Source organism: Schistocerca cancellata, chromosome 5 (genome assembly GCF_023864275.1).
Source record: "Schistocerca cancellata isolate TAMUIC-IGC-003103 chromosome 5, iqSchCanc2.1, whole genome shotgun sequence".
Taxonomy (NCBI): domain Eukaryota; kingdom Metazoa; phylum Arthropoda; class Insecta; order Orthoptera; family Acrididae; genus Schistocerca; species Schistocerca cancellata.
In genome coordinates, this window is record NC_064630.1 from 279,156,047 (window position 1) to 279,172,761 (window position 16,715).

Below are 16,715 nucleotides of genomic sequence, written 5' to 3' on the forward strand. Positions count from 1 at the left end.
ACATCATGTAGTCTCTGGAAGATATTTGTATGGAGTGTAGCCTTATATGGATGATAAACACTTCAGACAAGAAGAGAATAGAAGCCTTTGAAATGAGGTGTTACAGAACTAATGACGAAGTAGTGAACAGAATTGTGGAGAAAAGACATTTGTGGCATAACTTGAGTAAAAGACGGGATTGGTTGACAGGAAATTCTGGAACATAGCAAATCATCAATTTAGTATTGAGCTAAGTGCAGATGGCACAGATTGTAGAGGGAGACCAAGAGATGAAAACAATAAGCAGGTGCAAATGCTTGAAGGTTGTGGTGGTAAGTAGGAGATGAAGAGCTGTGCACCGTGGGTACAGTAACATGGAGAGCTGCATCAAACCAGTCTTAGTCAGAAGACTGCAACTGCAACAGCAACAAGAACAACAACATATTATCTTGTCATAAGCAGAATCCAATTCAAATCTGAAAGCAGCATTGTCATTCAAGTACAAAACTTAGCTCGGAAAGCTCATTTATTGCGAACAACAAACTGCCAGAACAAAATTTACATTTTGGATGGAGTATTTAGCTACTTACTCAAATATCAAATAGTCCAGAATGTACAAATATTACGAATCAAACAAGGAAAAATCCAGGATGGAATGTAACAATACCAGAGAAGGAAAGTTGCCACTCACCATATAGCAGAGATGCCGAGTCACGATAGGCACAACAAAAAGATTCACACAATTAAAGCTTTCGGCCATTTGCGTTTGTCAGCAGTACACACACACACACACACACACACACACACACACACACACACACACACACAAACACAGCTTGCACACACGTCTGCAGTCTCAGAAAGCTGAAACCACAATGTGACCAGCAGCACCAGTGCATGATGGGAGTGGCGACTGGGTGGGGGTAAGGAGGAGGCTGGGGCGGGGAGGAGGAGGGATAGTATGATGGGAGTGGTGGACAGTGAAGTGTTGCAGTTTAGACGGAGGGTAGGAGAGAAGGTGCAGAGGGGGGAGGGGGTAACTACCGGAAAGGAGAGAAATAAAAAGAAATTAAAAGACTGGGTGTGTTGGTGAAATGATGGCTGTGTAGTGCTGGAATGGGAACAGGGAGGGGGCTGGATGGGTGAGGACAGTGACTAACAAAGGTTGAGGCCAGGTGGGTTACGGGAAGATAGGATGCATTGCAGGGAAAGTTCCCACCTGTCCAATTTAGAAAAGCTGGTGTTGGTGGGTAGGATCCATATGGCAGAGGCTGTGAAGCAGTCATTAAGGTGAGGGATATCATTTTTGGCACCGTGTTCAGCAACAGGGTGGTCCACTTGCTTTTTGGCCACAGTTTGTCGGTGGCCATTCATGTGGACAGAGAGCTTGTTGGTTGCCATGCCTACATAGAATGCTGCACAGTGGTTGCAGCTTAGCTTGTAAATCATGTCTGTTTTCACAGTTAGCCCTGCCTTTGATGGGATAGGTGATGTTAGTGACTAGACTGGAGTAGGTGGTGGTAGGAGGATGTATGGGACAGGTCTTGCATCTAGGTCTATTACAGGAGTATGAGCCGCCATGAGGTAAGGGACTGGGAGCAAAGGTTGTGTAAGAATGTACGAGTATATTGTGGAGGTTCAGTGGACGGCGGAATAACACTGTAGGAGGGGTGGGAAGGATAGTGGGTAGGACATTTCTCATTTCAGGGCACGATGAGAGGTAACCGAAACCCTGGTGGAGAATGTAATTCAGTTGCTCCAGTCCCGGATGGTACTGAGTTACGAGGGGAATGCTCCTCCGTGGCCGGACTGTGGGACTTTGGGAGGTGGTTGGAGACTGGAAAGATAAGGCCTGGAGATTTGTTTTTGTACAAGGATGCGAGGATAATTACGGACAGTGAAGGCTTCAGTGAGACTCTCGGTATATTTTGAGGGGGGACTACCTGAGAAACCAGTCATGTGATTTACAAGCTAAGCTGCAACCACTGTGCTGCATTCTATGTAGGCATGACAACCAACAAGCTGTCTGTCCGCATGAACGGCCACCGACAAACTGTGGCCGAAAAACAAGTGGACCACCCTGTTGCTGAACACGCTGCCAAACATGATATCCCTCATCTCAGTGACTGCTTCACAGACTGTGCCATATGGATCCTTTTCACCACCACCACCACCACCAGCAGCTTTTCTGAATTGCAGAGGTGGGAACTTTCCCTGCAGTACATCCTATGTTCCCGTAACCCTCCTGGCCTCAACCTTCGTTAGTCACTGTCCTCACCCATCCAGCCTCCTCCCTGTTCACATTCCAGCAGTACCACAGCTGTCACTTCACCACCACACCCAGTCTTTTATGCCCCAGCCTCCTCCTTACCCCCACGCAGTCACCACTCCCATCATGCACTGGCGCTGCTGGTCGCATTGTGGTTTCAGCTTACCGTGTGTGTGTGTGTGTGTGTGTGTGTGTGTGTGTGTGTGTGTGTGTGTGTAAATACGAAATGACAATGAATTGCAGGTGGGCAGGTTTGACCTGCAACCTGCAGTGCACCAGCCAGCAACATTATCCACTAGGCCACACTGCACATGTATCACAGCTCATGGCAATATTATGATTCCTATGGTTTGGTGGGTGTGTTGTACACTTAAAAATGTAAATGATTTTTGAAAGCTTCATCTTATAAACAGTTTGTCAGCAGTTTCATTCCCGTTTGTTTTAACTGATGCCACAAATATGACATGTGGTTGACACTGGACATTCAGTAAGGAAAACCATCAGATTTAAGTTTTCCATTACAATATAAATCACTTAAGGTGAATGCTGGGATAGCTTATCTGTAAAGGGCAAGCTGATTGCACCCCACGATCTTCCATCAGTTTGTCGATGTGCTCTCACTCCAATGTTCTCTCATTAATGGGGCATTGTTCACTAATATTTCTTCCTTTTTGTTTGATATTTGTCTTTGTTTTTTTTTCCATATTTTTCTTTTCTGTCTCTTTCTCTGTAATTTTGTGTGTCGTTTTGTCTCTAGTCAAGTCCTGCTGTCTTCCTTTGAGTAATATCCAAGATGACTATTCTCCTTAATCTTTAAGTAATCTGTATTATCCCAACTGTTAAGTTTTTCTAGTAAGATGTATGTATATCTGTTTCTGAAAGCTAATATTTTTGTGACAGTTTGTTTTTGCATATGTCCACTACCTCATGGTAGGTCAAGGAAATTTAATTTTATTTGATTACACACTCCTGAGGCAACTTGCCTAATCAATAAGTTGTGAACCTCTGAGAAGGAAGTTTTACTTAGGCCAGATTGCACCCTGAGGAAAATGGAAGCAAATTCAAACCGAAATATTGTGTTTGTACTGTGATTTAAAGAAGTTACTCCAGTGATGTTTCAGTTAATTGTTATGCTTCTGTAACATTGCTGTTTCTTAAAAAAATTGAAGGATATTTTCAGTAAGTAATGTAATTCAATGCAATTTAAATCACTTGTTACATAATTATGTTCTTTATTTCTATTAGGTTGAGTTCATGAAGCATTATCTTCGATTTGAAGTTATGGAAGCCAACATGTTGGCACGACAGATTGTTGTCTCGTATGGTTTCGACTTTCTCGATGTTCATTATTATTTAAGGATGCAGATTCACAGGTTAGAGTAATTAAGATTAGATAGTAAGTGGAAACATGCAAAAAAGGTAAGTACTTCAGTGCTGTGCAAGCAGCCACCTGTAAGTGTGTGTCTGTAATAAGAATCCAGATTGATATTCAAAAATTTTCTTCATAAAGTTGTCAAGGAGTAATACAAATGCTGCACTGCTTGCTACAGCCCAGCAGGTATGTTAAATACTATCTTCCTTTAAGACTTTTCATTGTGTTACCCAGAGAAAGAAAGTGGTATACAAGGTGTGGCTGTAAAATAAATGGACTGATGCTGCTGTAGAGTAAGACACTTGCAACAAAGATGAATTACCAATATCTGTGAAGTGTGAAGCCTTCTCAGTTGAATGTGGCATCTCGGGTTCTGTGGACAAATCAGTGGGGTCATGGCCTTTGTTTGTGTAAGAGCTGTTATTTCATTTTGCTGGAAAAGTGATAATTATAAGAATAAAGAAATGGATGTCATGAAGCTTCACATGAAACTTGGGAAAGCTGCTACTGAAACCTAAGTACATGACGAAGACTGTTCATCATGCACACAAGTTTTTGAGTGATTCAAGTGTTTCTAGGGTGGTCGAAAAGACATTGAAGATGAATCACACCAGGGATACTCTTAAATATAAAAAGTGGATGAAAATATCAAATAAGTAGGTAATATGATTCGATCTGACCATCAGTTCAGTGTCCGATAGATTGCTGAAAGGAATTGCAAAGAATGTAAGGCAAATTTCACACAACCAATTTAAAATGAGAAAATTGTGTGTGAAACTGTTGCCAAAAATTCCCAAGACTGAATGAGAAGAAGCTCATGAAAGTGTTTGTACTGACACTACAAATATCATTGAAAATGATCCTAATTTCTTAAAAAAAGTGATAGCATTTGTAGAATCTTGCTTTTTCACATATGATTCAGAAAGTAGGCGCCAATACATGTATTGGAAAGGCCCAACTTCGTCGAGAGTGAGAAAAGCTTGAATGAGGAAATCTAGATTCAAAGCAATGCCGATCGCCGCCCCCCCCCCCCCCCCCCCCCCCCCTCAATATTCATGAAATTGCATATCTTCACTGAGTTTCTGTTCATGCTCAGTTCGTGAGAAAATAAGAAAAAACACCCAAATTGTGGAAGAATATGTCACGAGTTTTGCATCAAGGCAATATACCAGATCATACCACATTGTCTGTTAATCTTCCTACCGCCAGAGTTTTTTTAATCTGAGTGTGAACCCATGAGATCATGTAGACCTGAAGTAATTTACTCTGGATATATATTCACTATTTTAATCAACTAACAGAAAAAATACATTGTAGTTGTTCAGTGTAACAGTAACTTTTCTATTTTCTAAATATTACGTTCAAGAAACAAGGAGGAAGTCAGTTTACACTCCTATTGACCCCATGGGTACTCAATGCGAAAGCTGCGAATAAATGTTTCAAATATAAAACTGAAAAAAATGTCATTGAATATAATTGACTTGGAGAGTCATATGCGTTGGAAGAAAGAAAACAGCTTTGAAAACAATGGAGATAAGATTTTGCCAAAGTGAGTACAGTGGTACTACAAGGCTTAAGAGATTTCTAGGGAATTACAGCATTCGTTTCAGACCACTCACCTTATGTGACTTTCATCCATTCCCCAAGGTCAAATCTACATTAAAGGAATAAGATTTCAGTCTGTTGCAGTGAAAGAAAAAGTGGCACACATCATACAGGAACTCACAGAGGAAGACTTTCATTACTGTTTCCATCAGTGGAAAATTCACTTACAGCATACTAGGAATACAGGAGAGTATAGTGAGTGTGATAGTAACTAAATATTGTACTTACGTTTTTGAAATAAAATGTTTTACAACAATCATCCTGTTTTAGCCACACCTTGTATCAACATTTTTTGATGCAGGAAGAGAGAAGTGGAAATTGTGAGGGTGTTTTTTTGAAGGGTGTCTGGGTGATGGTGTTTTTTTAAAGACATGTAATTTTTCTGACCCACTAGATAACTCACAAGGCTCCTTCTTCTTTGAGGACTATTATTGCGATTACAGGCTTTTCAATGGTGTTAAAAACCTTTTCGGGTTGCCAACTGAGTGGTGGTGTCATCTTTGCAATGTTCAACAAGCTTTGTACCCATCACCTTCAGGTGACAAGATGGTACCCCCACTCGGCTGATCACCCCAGAATGTTTTACTGTTAGGTGTTTTAAACAATTGTAAGTAAGTTGTTCAAGCACTATCAAAGTTGATTTTTATTTTATACTTACTTACCGTCAGTGTCAGTACAGATGATGATCAACTTTCAGTTGATAAACTTCATACTTGTAGCAAAATACATCAATAAATTATACAGGCTTTGCGGCATCTAATAAATTAAAAAGTGGATGTTCATTACTATGCAGATGATGACTTAATAGAACTGTAATCAATTGACTATGTGATACTGACTTGAATGAAACACAAAACGTGACTGTATATACATTACTTGATGATTGCGTGACTACAAACATTTCACTGTTCTCTGCTGTAACTTGGCTCTGACTGCCAGTATGATTTTTACACAGTGATTAATTGACATTGGCTAAGGTAGTGGCTGTAGGTTTCTATAACAACTGTGGTATTGTCCACACTACCTATTTAGAGAGGAAAAAAAGACTGCTTTTGAAAAACAGTAAGAATTATCACATTTTAATATCAACACAGAAGACAGAAAAAGTAGCTAAAACATACACATGTTTGGCAGTAAAGTTACAATGTTCAACTGCTGTTCGTATATATATCCTTAAGTTAACCCTGTCAGGTTCTGTTGTTTATAGCGGACTTTTGAGCATGCCCAGGATTTATGAAAGCCCACCAAACATTCTAAAAACTCGGAATTTTAATAACAGTATTGATTATGTGTCATGTTCTTCTATACTGTTTTGGAAAGACTATAATACTGAATTTTTGGAAAGGTTGCATTTTAAAATCCCAATATTTTAAACATCTTATGATGATTGTAATTTTGAGTAAAGATATTTCCATAATTATACAAGCTTCAGAAAAGGCAAAATGTTTGTTGGAAAGAAGAAAATAAAGGCTTTCAAATACGCTATGGTCTCATCTGAGATGTGGAGGTGGCCTTGCCTGTAGATATCGAGCATTCAGGGTGCAGTCATATGCATGTTGTGTCTCACGTTGGCACCAACGATGCCTGTCACACAGGTTCTGAGGTGATCCTCAGTTTATACAGGCTGCCTGTGGAGGTGGTGAAGACTGCTTGCCTCGCACACAGGGTGCAAGCAGATCTTGCAGTTTGCAGCATCATTCCCAGAGTTGATTGAGATCCTTTGGTTTGGAGCCGAGTGGAAGATCTCAACCAAAGGCTTTGGCGACTCTGTGATGGTCTTGGCTGTAGATATCTAGACATGTGTTATCGTGTGGGGATTTGTATGACTCCCCTTGATAGGTCAGTGGTGCACTACACAAAGGAAGCCTCTGTTTGGCTGGCAGAGTACTTGTGGAGTGCACATGATGTTTTTTTTTTTAGGATAGACAGTGTGTGATGTACTCTGATGAACGCTTGCCAGTCAATATGCAACAGGGGAAGTCAAACAGCATTCAGAATAAGGACACTTCGACTGTCAAAAATTTATCAGTAAACTGTCAAAGTATTTGTAATAAAGTTCCCGAATCCACTGCCCTCTAGGAACATTCCTGCACCTCAGATTATTGATGGGTCCGAGAATTTGTTGAAACCTGAATTGGAAAGCTCTGAGATATTTAGCGAGTCTTGGTACGTGTATAGGGAAGACAGATTAGCGACCATAGAAGGGGTAGTGTTCTTTGCAGTTCACGAAAACATTGTCTCTATTGAGGTTGACCCTCCCAGGGGGCCCAGAGTCCCTTTTGTGGGTACATGTGTGGCGCGCACGGGGCTCCGAGTTATTGCAGTCTCCTTCCTTTTTACAGACTGCATTGCCCCCCTGGTCCTCTCCTCCCTTGTCCTTGCTCCTTTCTCCCTGCCCCCTCCCTTCCCTCTTGGTGGAATTCTTTATTTCGACCTGGCTATCCTCCAGGCTTTGTTTTTGGTATGTGCTATTGTTTAGTTTGCTGTTTCCATCTCCTTTATTGTGTGTTTGGTCCCGTTGGGGTTTGACCTCCATTTACAACATTTTCCATTCAGTGTGAGCCATTTGGGGATGAACTCCCAACTTAGTTTCCATGGTGTAGGCTCCTGCCCCCACCCCTCCCCCTCTCCCTCTCCTCCCCCTATCCTCCCCCTCCCTATTCCTCCCCCTCCCTATCTCCTCCCCTCCCCCTCCCTATCTCCTCCCCTCCCCCTCCCCTGCTCCTCTCCTCCCCCTATCCTCCCCCTCCCTATCTCCTTCTCCTCCTCTCCCCCCTCCCCTCCCCTCCCCTCCCCTCCCCTCCCCTCCCCTCCCCTCCCCTCCCCTCCCCTCCCCTCCCCTCCCCTCCCCTTTGTTTTCCACTTGCACCCTGGCCCCCTTCCTGCTAGGTCACCACCACTGTAGCCACTCGGTGTGGTGAGACTTATAACTACCCACTAGGCTGAGCCCCCAGAAAACACAGAAATCACACTGCTAGTACTTGAGCTGTTAACACCTCGTGTTTGCCAAGGAGTCGATGCTTATCACTTTGGGGCATTAGAACTTCCAGCAATGGCCACCGTGCCAGATGGCCCTTGCTATGGCTAGGTGGCACCCATGGGGTGAGCCCCTGGTCGGAGTGGGTGGTACTACGGCGGATGCCTTGCACATGAAGCCACAAAAGCATCAACATCCTGGCCATTCTGTGGCCGTCTCTAAGAGTGATAGAAGACATGACACTCCTTCTTCTGATCTTTCAGCCTTCGCCTCCCTGGCCACCTGGGTAGAGGTCAAGCTTGCCGGCTTGGGTTGAAACCTTTCCCTCGATATCTGGTTTGTACCAGGACTGATGGCGAAAGTTTTGCCATGGCCAAGCATTTGTTTTTTGTGGAGACGATTGAAGATAAGTATGGCAAATTGGAATCCTTGAGTAAAATGCAGTCCAGTTCTTTGCTTATAAAGACGTCTTCTGCTGCCCAATCTGAAGCCCTGCATGCAAGTGACCATCTCGGTGACACCCCAGTCTCTGTCGTATCCCACCAATCTTTGAGCTCAGTACAGGGCATCATTTTCCATCGGGATCTTTTTCTCCAAACTGTCAAGGAGTGCCGTACAAATCTTGAGTGATGAGGAGTTCAATTTATCTGCCATGTACAATGAGGCCCTAAGAACAATTGCACCAATACAGGCGCCTTTATCCTGGCCTTCGTGGGGGTTACCCTCCCAGAGAAGGTCAAGGTGATGGTGTATTGGTGTGATGTAAAACCTTACATTCCACCACTGACGAGGTGCTTTAAATGCTTACAGTTTGGGCACATGTCTTCCTGTTGCACCCATGATCCCCTCTGTAGTGACTGAGGGTGGCTCCTCCATGGGGGGGAGTGCCATGCTCCCCTGCCAGTGTGCGTAAATTGTAATGTGCAGCATCCTTCATGCTCACCAGCATGTGAAAGAATGATAGATTCAAGAGTACAAGACCTTAGATTGGCTTACATACACTGAGGCTTGTTGAAAATATGACCGGCTCCCCATCCCGTGCCTGTAACTTCTACTTTTGCTCCAGTTACATCCATTCCCCCTCCTACCTCCTCCTCTTCCCAACACCCCCCGAAAGGTGATCTGCAGCTCCACATCGGCTGCATGATATGCAGTCAGTGGGCACCAAGATTACCAGGTGTAATACTGTGCCTGACCTCGCTGCAGTCTGCCCTTATCTTCCTTCACGATAGAAGAGGCAGAAACACGAGAACAGGGGCAAGGCTCCTCCAGTACCCCCTGAGGTGCCGCCTTCCCCTCCTCCAGCCAATGAACCAACAGAGTCCAACCCCACCTATATGGACGTCCTTATTGAAGACAGGTGGCGACTTGGCGGTGTGACCTTCTCTGGTCTGTTCGCTTCCCATTTGGCCTCCAGCTTGAGAATTCTCCAGTAGAATTGTAATGGATATTTGTGTCACCTCCTGGAGTTACAGCCCCTTCTTTCCTCCTACTCTGCTGCTTGCATTGCTCTCCAGGAGACCCATTGTGTCAATTCTTACTCACCCACCCTTAGTGGGTCCCATGCTTTCTGTCGGAACCGAATTGGCCCCTTGCAGGCTTCTGGTGGTGTTTGCACCTTGGTCTGCAAGGACATTGTTAGTAAATGGGTTCTCCTCCATATCACTCTGGAAGCAATTGCTGTCAGGATCCATCTGGCCACTCCAATCACAATCTGTAATATCTACCTCCCGCCTGACAGGCCGCCCACATCCCTTGCTGTAACCACCCTTCAACAACTCCCTTCTCCCTTCCTGCTTCTAGGGGACTTTAAGGCCTACAACCCTCTTTGGGGTAGTCACACGACTATTGCCCTGGGCAGGACAGTTGAAGCTGTTCTGGCAGGGCTTGACCTCTGTCTACTAAACACCGGCACTCCCACACTCTTTATTGTGGCGCAAGCACTTTTTCTGCCTTTGACCTCTCCATTCAATGGGGTGTCAACGATGACTTATGCTACAGCGATCATTACCCGATTGTTTTGACCTTCCTTCAGTGTGTCTCGCTCAGTCACCCTCCCAGGTGGGCCTTCGCTAAAGCTTATTGGGGTGCCTTCTCCTCTGCTACCATCCCCCCTGTACTACCACACATCAGTATTGATGAGTCTACTCAGATTTTGACTGCCGCCATTCTTTCTGCAGCTGTTTCAGCCATCCCTTCTTCCTCGGGTTCCCCCATTGGAAGATGGTCCCTTGGTGGACTCTGGAAATTGCTGCGCCCATAAAAGACTGCTGCCGTGCTCTTCAGCACTTCAGGCTGCACCCTTCTCTTGCTCCCCTTCTGGTCTTTAAATGATTCCACACTCGGGCCCGTTACCTAATCGAATTTCTGAAACGGATTTGCTGGGAACGATATGTGGCAGCCATAGGACCGCACACCTCGTCTTCACAAGTCTGGGTGAAACTCAGGTGAATTTTTGGCCATTGTCCTCCCACTGGCTTTGCAGAAATTTATGTGCGTGGTGTTGTCCTTACCCATCTGCACTCTGTCACAGAGCATTTCGCTCAACACTTTTACCAAGCCTCGGCATCGACTCAGCATCCACCCGCATTCCAATTCCTGAAAGAGCACTTGGAACAACTGCCTTTGTCTCTTGTTTCTCGTTGCTTGGAGCCTTATAATGCTCCATTTAGCAAGTGGGAATTCGCCAGCGCCCTCGCCCTTTGTCCCGACACAGCTCCTAGACCACATCGGATACATAACCAAATGCTCCAACACTTATCGGTGGCTGGCCACCGTTGTGTACTGACCATTGGCAAGAAAATGGGGCTCCACAGGGTTCCGTGCTGAGCGTCCCTCTCTTTCTCATAGCCATTAATGGACTGGTGGCAGCTGCTGGGCTGACTGTGTCCCCCTGTCTGTATGCTGATGATTTTTGTATCTACGTCGCTTCCTCAGTCATGGGTGCTGCAGAATGCTGTCTACAGAGGGCAATCTACTTGGCACAATCTTGGGCTCTCTCCCAGGGTTTTCAGTTTTTGGTGGCCAAGTCGTGTGTCATGCGTTTCTGCCGTTGCCATACAGTTCATCCCCATCCGGACTTGTTCCTCGATGGCCAGTGCCTCAGCGGCTGATCTCATTTTATGGTTTCTTTGTGATGGGGGTTTTTATTGCCTTATTTAAGAGTGGGACCTTCAACCTTATCAGTGGGTGGAAGGGATGGCAGGCTGTCTTGCTTCCTCCTTTGCCCCGATTGGACTGGCTTCGACTGGGCACCCATCACTTCTTGGGTCTGGTCTTCGATGCCCGGTTGACATGGCTTCCTCATCTTCGCCAGCAGAAGAGCACGTGCTGGTTACATCTCAGTGTTCTTAGATGTCTGTGCAATACCGCCTGGGGTGCAGACCCCTCTATTCTACTGTGATTGTTCAAAGTGCTAGTCCAGTCTTGTTTAGACTACAGTGGTCTTGTGTATGGTTCTGTGTCACCTTTGACACTGCGGATACTAAACCCTATCGACCATTGTGGGGTACGACTTGCGACTGGTGCCTTCCAGACTAGCCCTGTGATTAGCCTTCTTGCAGAGGCAGGGATTCCACTGCTGCAAGTTTTGCGCCAACAATAGCTGATATCTTACGCACTCCGCATTCACTGCCCCCCAAAGCACCCTAATTATGGTCTCCTTTTTCCAGACACGGAGATCAACCTCCCACAGCGACAGCCGCCTTACCATGGCTGCCCGCATTCAGTCACACTTTTCTGAGCTTCAGCAGTTCCCTTTACTGCCTCTTTTTTGTGCTCTGGCACGTACCCCTCTGTGGTGCGTCTCTCGGCCACAGCTCTGTCTTGATCTCTCCATCAGTTCAAAGGATTCTATCCCTCTGGAAGCCCTTCACCGCCAATTCTTCTGTCTCCTCGGTTCAGTCCAGGGTTCAGAAGTGATTTATACTGATGGCTCCATGGTTGCTGGTCACACTGGTTCTGCTTATACCTGTGCAAGACACATGGAACTTTGTTCCTTGCTAGATGGCTGTAGTGTTTTTACAGCAGAATTGGTGGGTATCTTGCACACACTGGACCATTTCCGCTTCTGCTCAGGACTGTCCTTCACTATCTGTAGTGACTCCTTGAGCAGTTTGCAAGGTATCGGCCAGTACTTCCCTCGCCACCCATTGGTCATAGCTATCCGGGACTCCCTTTCCCTCCTCGATAAAGGTGGATGCTCAGTGGTTTTCATTTGGACCCCAGGCCATGTTGGGATTCCTGGCACTGAACTTACCGATCGATTCGCTAAATTCCTGGCCACCTCTTGCTATTGGCATTCCTGAAGTAGACCTTCTCTCAGCATTACGTCATCAGGATTTGGGACCTTGGAATGCAGAATGGCACACTCTTTCTTCGCCGAACAAGGTCAGGATGATAAAGGATTCTACAACTATGTGGCGGTCCTCCTTACGGGCCTCCCATAAGGCCTCTGTTGTCCTTTGCCGGCTACACATTGGCCATACTTGGCTGACTCACCGTTATCTCCTCCGTCGTGAGGACCCCCCTCTCTGTCGTTGTGGATGGATGTTGATTGTGGTTCACCTCTTGGGACTGGACTGTCCCAACTTAACTGCCCTGCGACAGACTCTTAGCATTAGCTGACAGTGCCTCAGCGGCTGATCTCATTTTATGGTTTCTTTGTGATGGGGGTTTTTATTGCCTTATTTAAGACTGGGACCTTCAACCTTATCAGTGGATGGAAGGGATGGCAGGCTGTCTTGCTTCCTCCTTTGCCCCGATTGGACTGGCTTCGACTGGGCTTGGTGGTTCACCCCCATCCTCTGCCTTCCCACTCCTTTCCTTATGAGGTCTCTTTTATCTTGAGTGTCTGTATTTTCTATCTGTGCTTCTTCCTTCATGTTCCTGTCATTCTTTGCTTTGTTTCTCTCCTCTTTTCTTCTGCCTTCTTCCTTCCTTCTATGTCAGTCATTTGTAACTTTATGGCCATTGTAGTTCTCTCTTATAGTGTGAGGTTTTATTGGTTTTAGTTATTCCAAGGTCAGAGGGACTGATAACCGCATAGTTTGGTCCCTTCTCCAATCCAATCAACCAACCAACCAACCTCTATTGAGGTTGAAGATGAGTGTGACGGGGATGTCATCTGGTCGCATATAACAGGTGTAGGTGAAACTATGTTAACTGTTGGATGTTTTTACCAGCCACCCAATGCTGCTGTAACAGTTCTAGAGTCATTCAAAGAAAGTTTGTGGTCAATAGCTTGCAAATACTCGGACCTTGCTATACTGGTTGGAGGCAACTTTAACCTGTCAGGTATAGACTGGGATGTCTGCGGGTTCATTGAGGGGGGGTATGGACAGACAGACAGACAGACAGACAGACAGACATGTGAAATACTTTTGAATGCGTTTTCTGACAATTGTGTTGAGCAGCTAGCTCAGCAGCCCACACACTTTGGAAATATCTAACACCTTTTGCTACAAATTGGCTGGATCTTATTGACAATGTCAGTAAAGAAAAGGGGATTAGTGATCATGAAGTCATTATAGCAACTATGATTACGAAAATTAATACACCAATCAAGAAAGCTAGGAGAGTGTTTCTGCTAGATAGAGCAGTTGAGCAGTTATTAACATCTCACTTAGACAGTGGATTGACATTTCTTAGTTCCAGTAAGAGGGACGTAGGGGAATTATGGGCAAAGTTAAAGCAGATTTTAAATGTTGGTCTGGAGAGTTACATGTCTATTAAATGGATAAAGGATGGGAAAAACCCACTGTGGTTTAATAATAGAATTCGGCAGGTGCTGAGGAAGCAGAGGCTGTTGCACTCTCGGTTCAAAATGGAACACATAAAAGGTGACAAGTGAAGGTTAGCAGATATCCGTGTGCTTGTGAAAAGATTTAAGCGTGGAGCATACAACTATTACCACTGTCACACGTTATCAAAAGATCTGGCAGAGAATCAGAGAAAGTTCTGTTCATATGTAACATCACTACGTGGCTTCCATTCATTCCCTTGTTGACCAGTCTGGTGTGACAGTTGAAGATAGCAAAATGAAAGCTGAAGTTCTAAACTTCATGTTCAAGAAATCGTTCACACAGGAGAATCGTACAAACATACTGTCATTTGACCATTGGACAGACTCCCTTATGGATGACATAGTAATAATTATCCCTGGCATAGGAAAAAAAAAAAAAAAAAAAAAAAAACTGAAATATTTGAAAGCAAATAAATCCCAGATCGATTTTACAAAGAGTACTCTGACATTGGCCCCTACCTAGCTTGCATTTATCATGAATCTCTTGCCTAAAGCAAAGTCCCAAGGGACTTAAAAAAAAGTGCAGATGACTCCAGTATATAAGAAAGGTGAAATAACAGACCTGCAAAATTACGGACCAACAGCCGTAACTTCCGTTTGTTGCAGAATCCTTGAACATATTCTCAGTTCGAATATAATAAACGTTATTCAGACTGAGAAGCTTATGTGCACCAATCAGTATGGTTTTAGAAAGCATTGCTCGTGTGAAACTCAGCCTATCCTTTTCTCACGTGATACACGGTGAACAATGGATGAAGGACAACAGGCAGATTCTATATTTCTAGATTTCCGGAAAGCATTTGACCCAGTGCCCCATTGTAGGCTGTTAACAAAAGTACAAGAATATGGAATAAGTTTACAGATATGCGAGTGGTTCAAAGACTTCTTAAATAATAGTACCCAGTATGTTGTCCTTGACAGTGAGTGTTCATCAGAGACAAGGGTATAGTCAAGTGTGCCCCAGAGAAGTGCAATAGGACTGCTGTTGTCTATATACATAAAGGATTTAGCTGACAGGGTGGACAGCGATCAACGGTAGCTTGCTGATAATGCTGTGGTGTATGGCAAGGTTTTGAAGTTGAATGACTGTAGGAAGATGTAAGGTGACTTACTCAAAATTTCCTGTTGGTGTGATGAATGGCAGCTAGCCCTAATTGTGGAAAATGCGAATGAGTAGGAAGTTCAAACCTGTAATATTCGAAAACAGTGTTACTAGTGTGCTGCGTGATACAGTCAAGTTGCTTAAATATCTGGGAATGACATTGCAAAGCAATACGAGGTGGAGCGAGCATGTGAGAACTGTTGTGGGGAAGGTGAATCGTCAACTTCGGCTTTATGGGAGAATTTTAGGAGAGAGTGGTTCACCTGTAAAGAAGACCGCATATAGGACACTGGTGTGACCTATTCATGAGTGCTGCTAGAGTGTTTGGGATCCGTACCAGGTCAGATTGAAGGAAGACATTAAAGCAATTCAGAGACAGGCTGCTAGATTTGTTACTGGTAGGTCAGAGCAACATTTAAGTGTTATGGAGATGCTTTTAGAACTTAAATAGGAATTTCTGGAGGGAAGGCAATGTTCTTTTCGAGAAACACTGTTCAGAAAATTTAGAAAACCGTCATTTGAAGCTGACTGCCAAACTATTCTACTGCTGCCAACATACACTGCACCTAAGGACCACAGAGATAAGATACGAGAAATTACTCCTCATATGGAGGCAAACAATTGTTTTTCCCTTGCTGTATTTGCGAGTGGAACAGGAAGAGAAATAACAAGTATTGGTACAGGGTATGCTCCGCCACGCACGATATGGTGGGTTGTGGAGTATTGATGTAGGTGTAGATATCATCTCATTAACCTCCTCAACACTACATTATTATATCCTTACTTCATTTAATAGTGCTGACACACTTACAAAAGTAAAAGGAGCACAATATCTAGCTTGCAGCACCAACAGTTCCTTCATTGGACATGGGAGAGAGGGATACAATGGGGAAGGGCAAGTCACTCAGTTCCCAGGATGCAACAAGTTCACTTGTAGTGAAAATGAGTGTAGGCGATGGTGAAGGGGTAGAACGCAGAGACACTTCAAATTATTTCACAATGGGTGATGTGTGTTGCTGTAATACAAATTATCAAATCATCATCCAGCTTAATAGTCATTTGTAACTTTCAACAAAGAACTTTCAGACTGAGTGTCTAAAACAGTAGAACCACAAGACTTTTTATGTACCTGAAACCATGGCAGTGGTCAATTTGACCACGGTGGCTAATTACAAAATGATTTTTGTTTGTGAAAAGAAAATTCACACTGAAGTCATATATTTTTATTTGTAGAGCAATGAAAATAATCAGTTTATGACAATATAGTGTAAGTGGATAGATAACCTCCTCACCAAACGGCGGCAGGAGAACGTGCATAAGAAAAAAGGTTATACATACACAAGCTTTCAGGGGAGACTTACCAGACGGGATGAGAAGGGGCTGGTGAGTAGATTTTTGATCTATCCAATTACATTATATATTTATTTGTAGGGATGACTTCTATTTGTGACTGAACTAATTTTGGCATACAAATTCAATGAAAAGTAAAGTCCCATTTTCTTACAATCATGATTCCTGGATGCAACAGTGAAGTGCTCACAGATTACTTTCTTAGATTTTCCGCATTTGAATTTATTGCAGGTATTGTATGTGAGTTAGTTTTGTGTT

The 16,715-nt window shown here is 44.1% G+C and overlaps 1 protein-coding gene across 4 annotated transcripts in view; it reads left to right on the forward strand.

Annotated features, from left to right (window-relative positions):
• LOC126188945 (PC-esterase domain-containing protein 1A-like) overlaps window positions 1-16,715 on the forward strand; it is a 274,877-nt gene that overhangs the window by 183,447 nt on the left and 74,715 nt on the right. For all 4 annotated transcript variants that reach the window (XM_049930690.1, XM_049930692.1, XM_049930688.1 and 1 more), the window contains exon 7: window positions 3,494-3,621. In XM_049930690.1, the coding sequence (XP_049786647.1) occupies window positions 3,494-3,621 (128 nt within the window). The remainder of the gene's footprint in view (window positions 1-3,493; window positions 3,622-16,715) is intronic.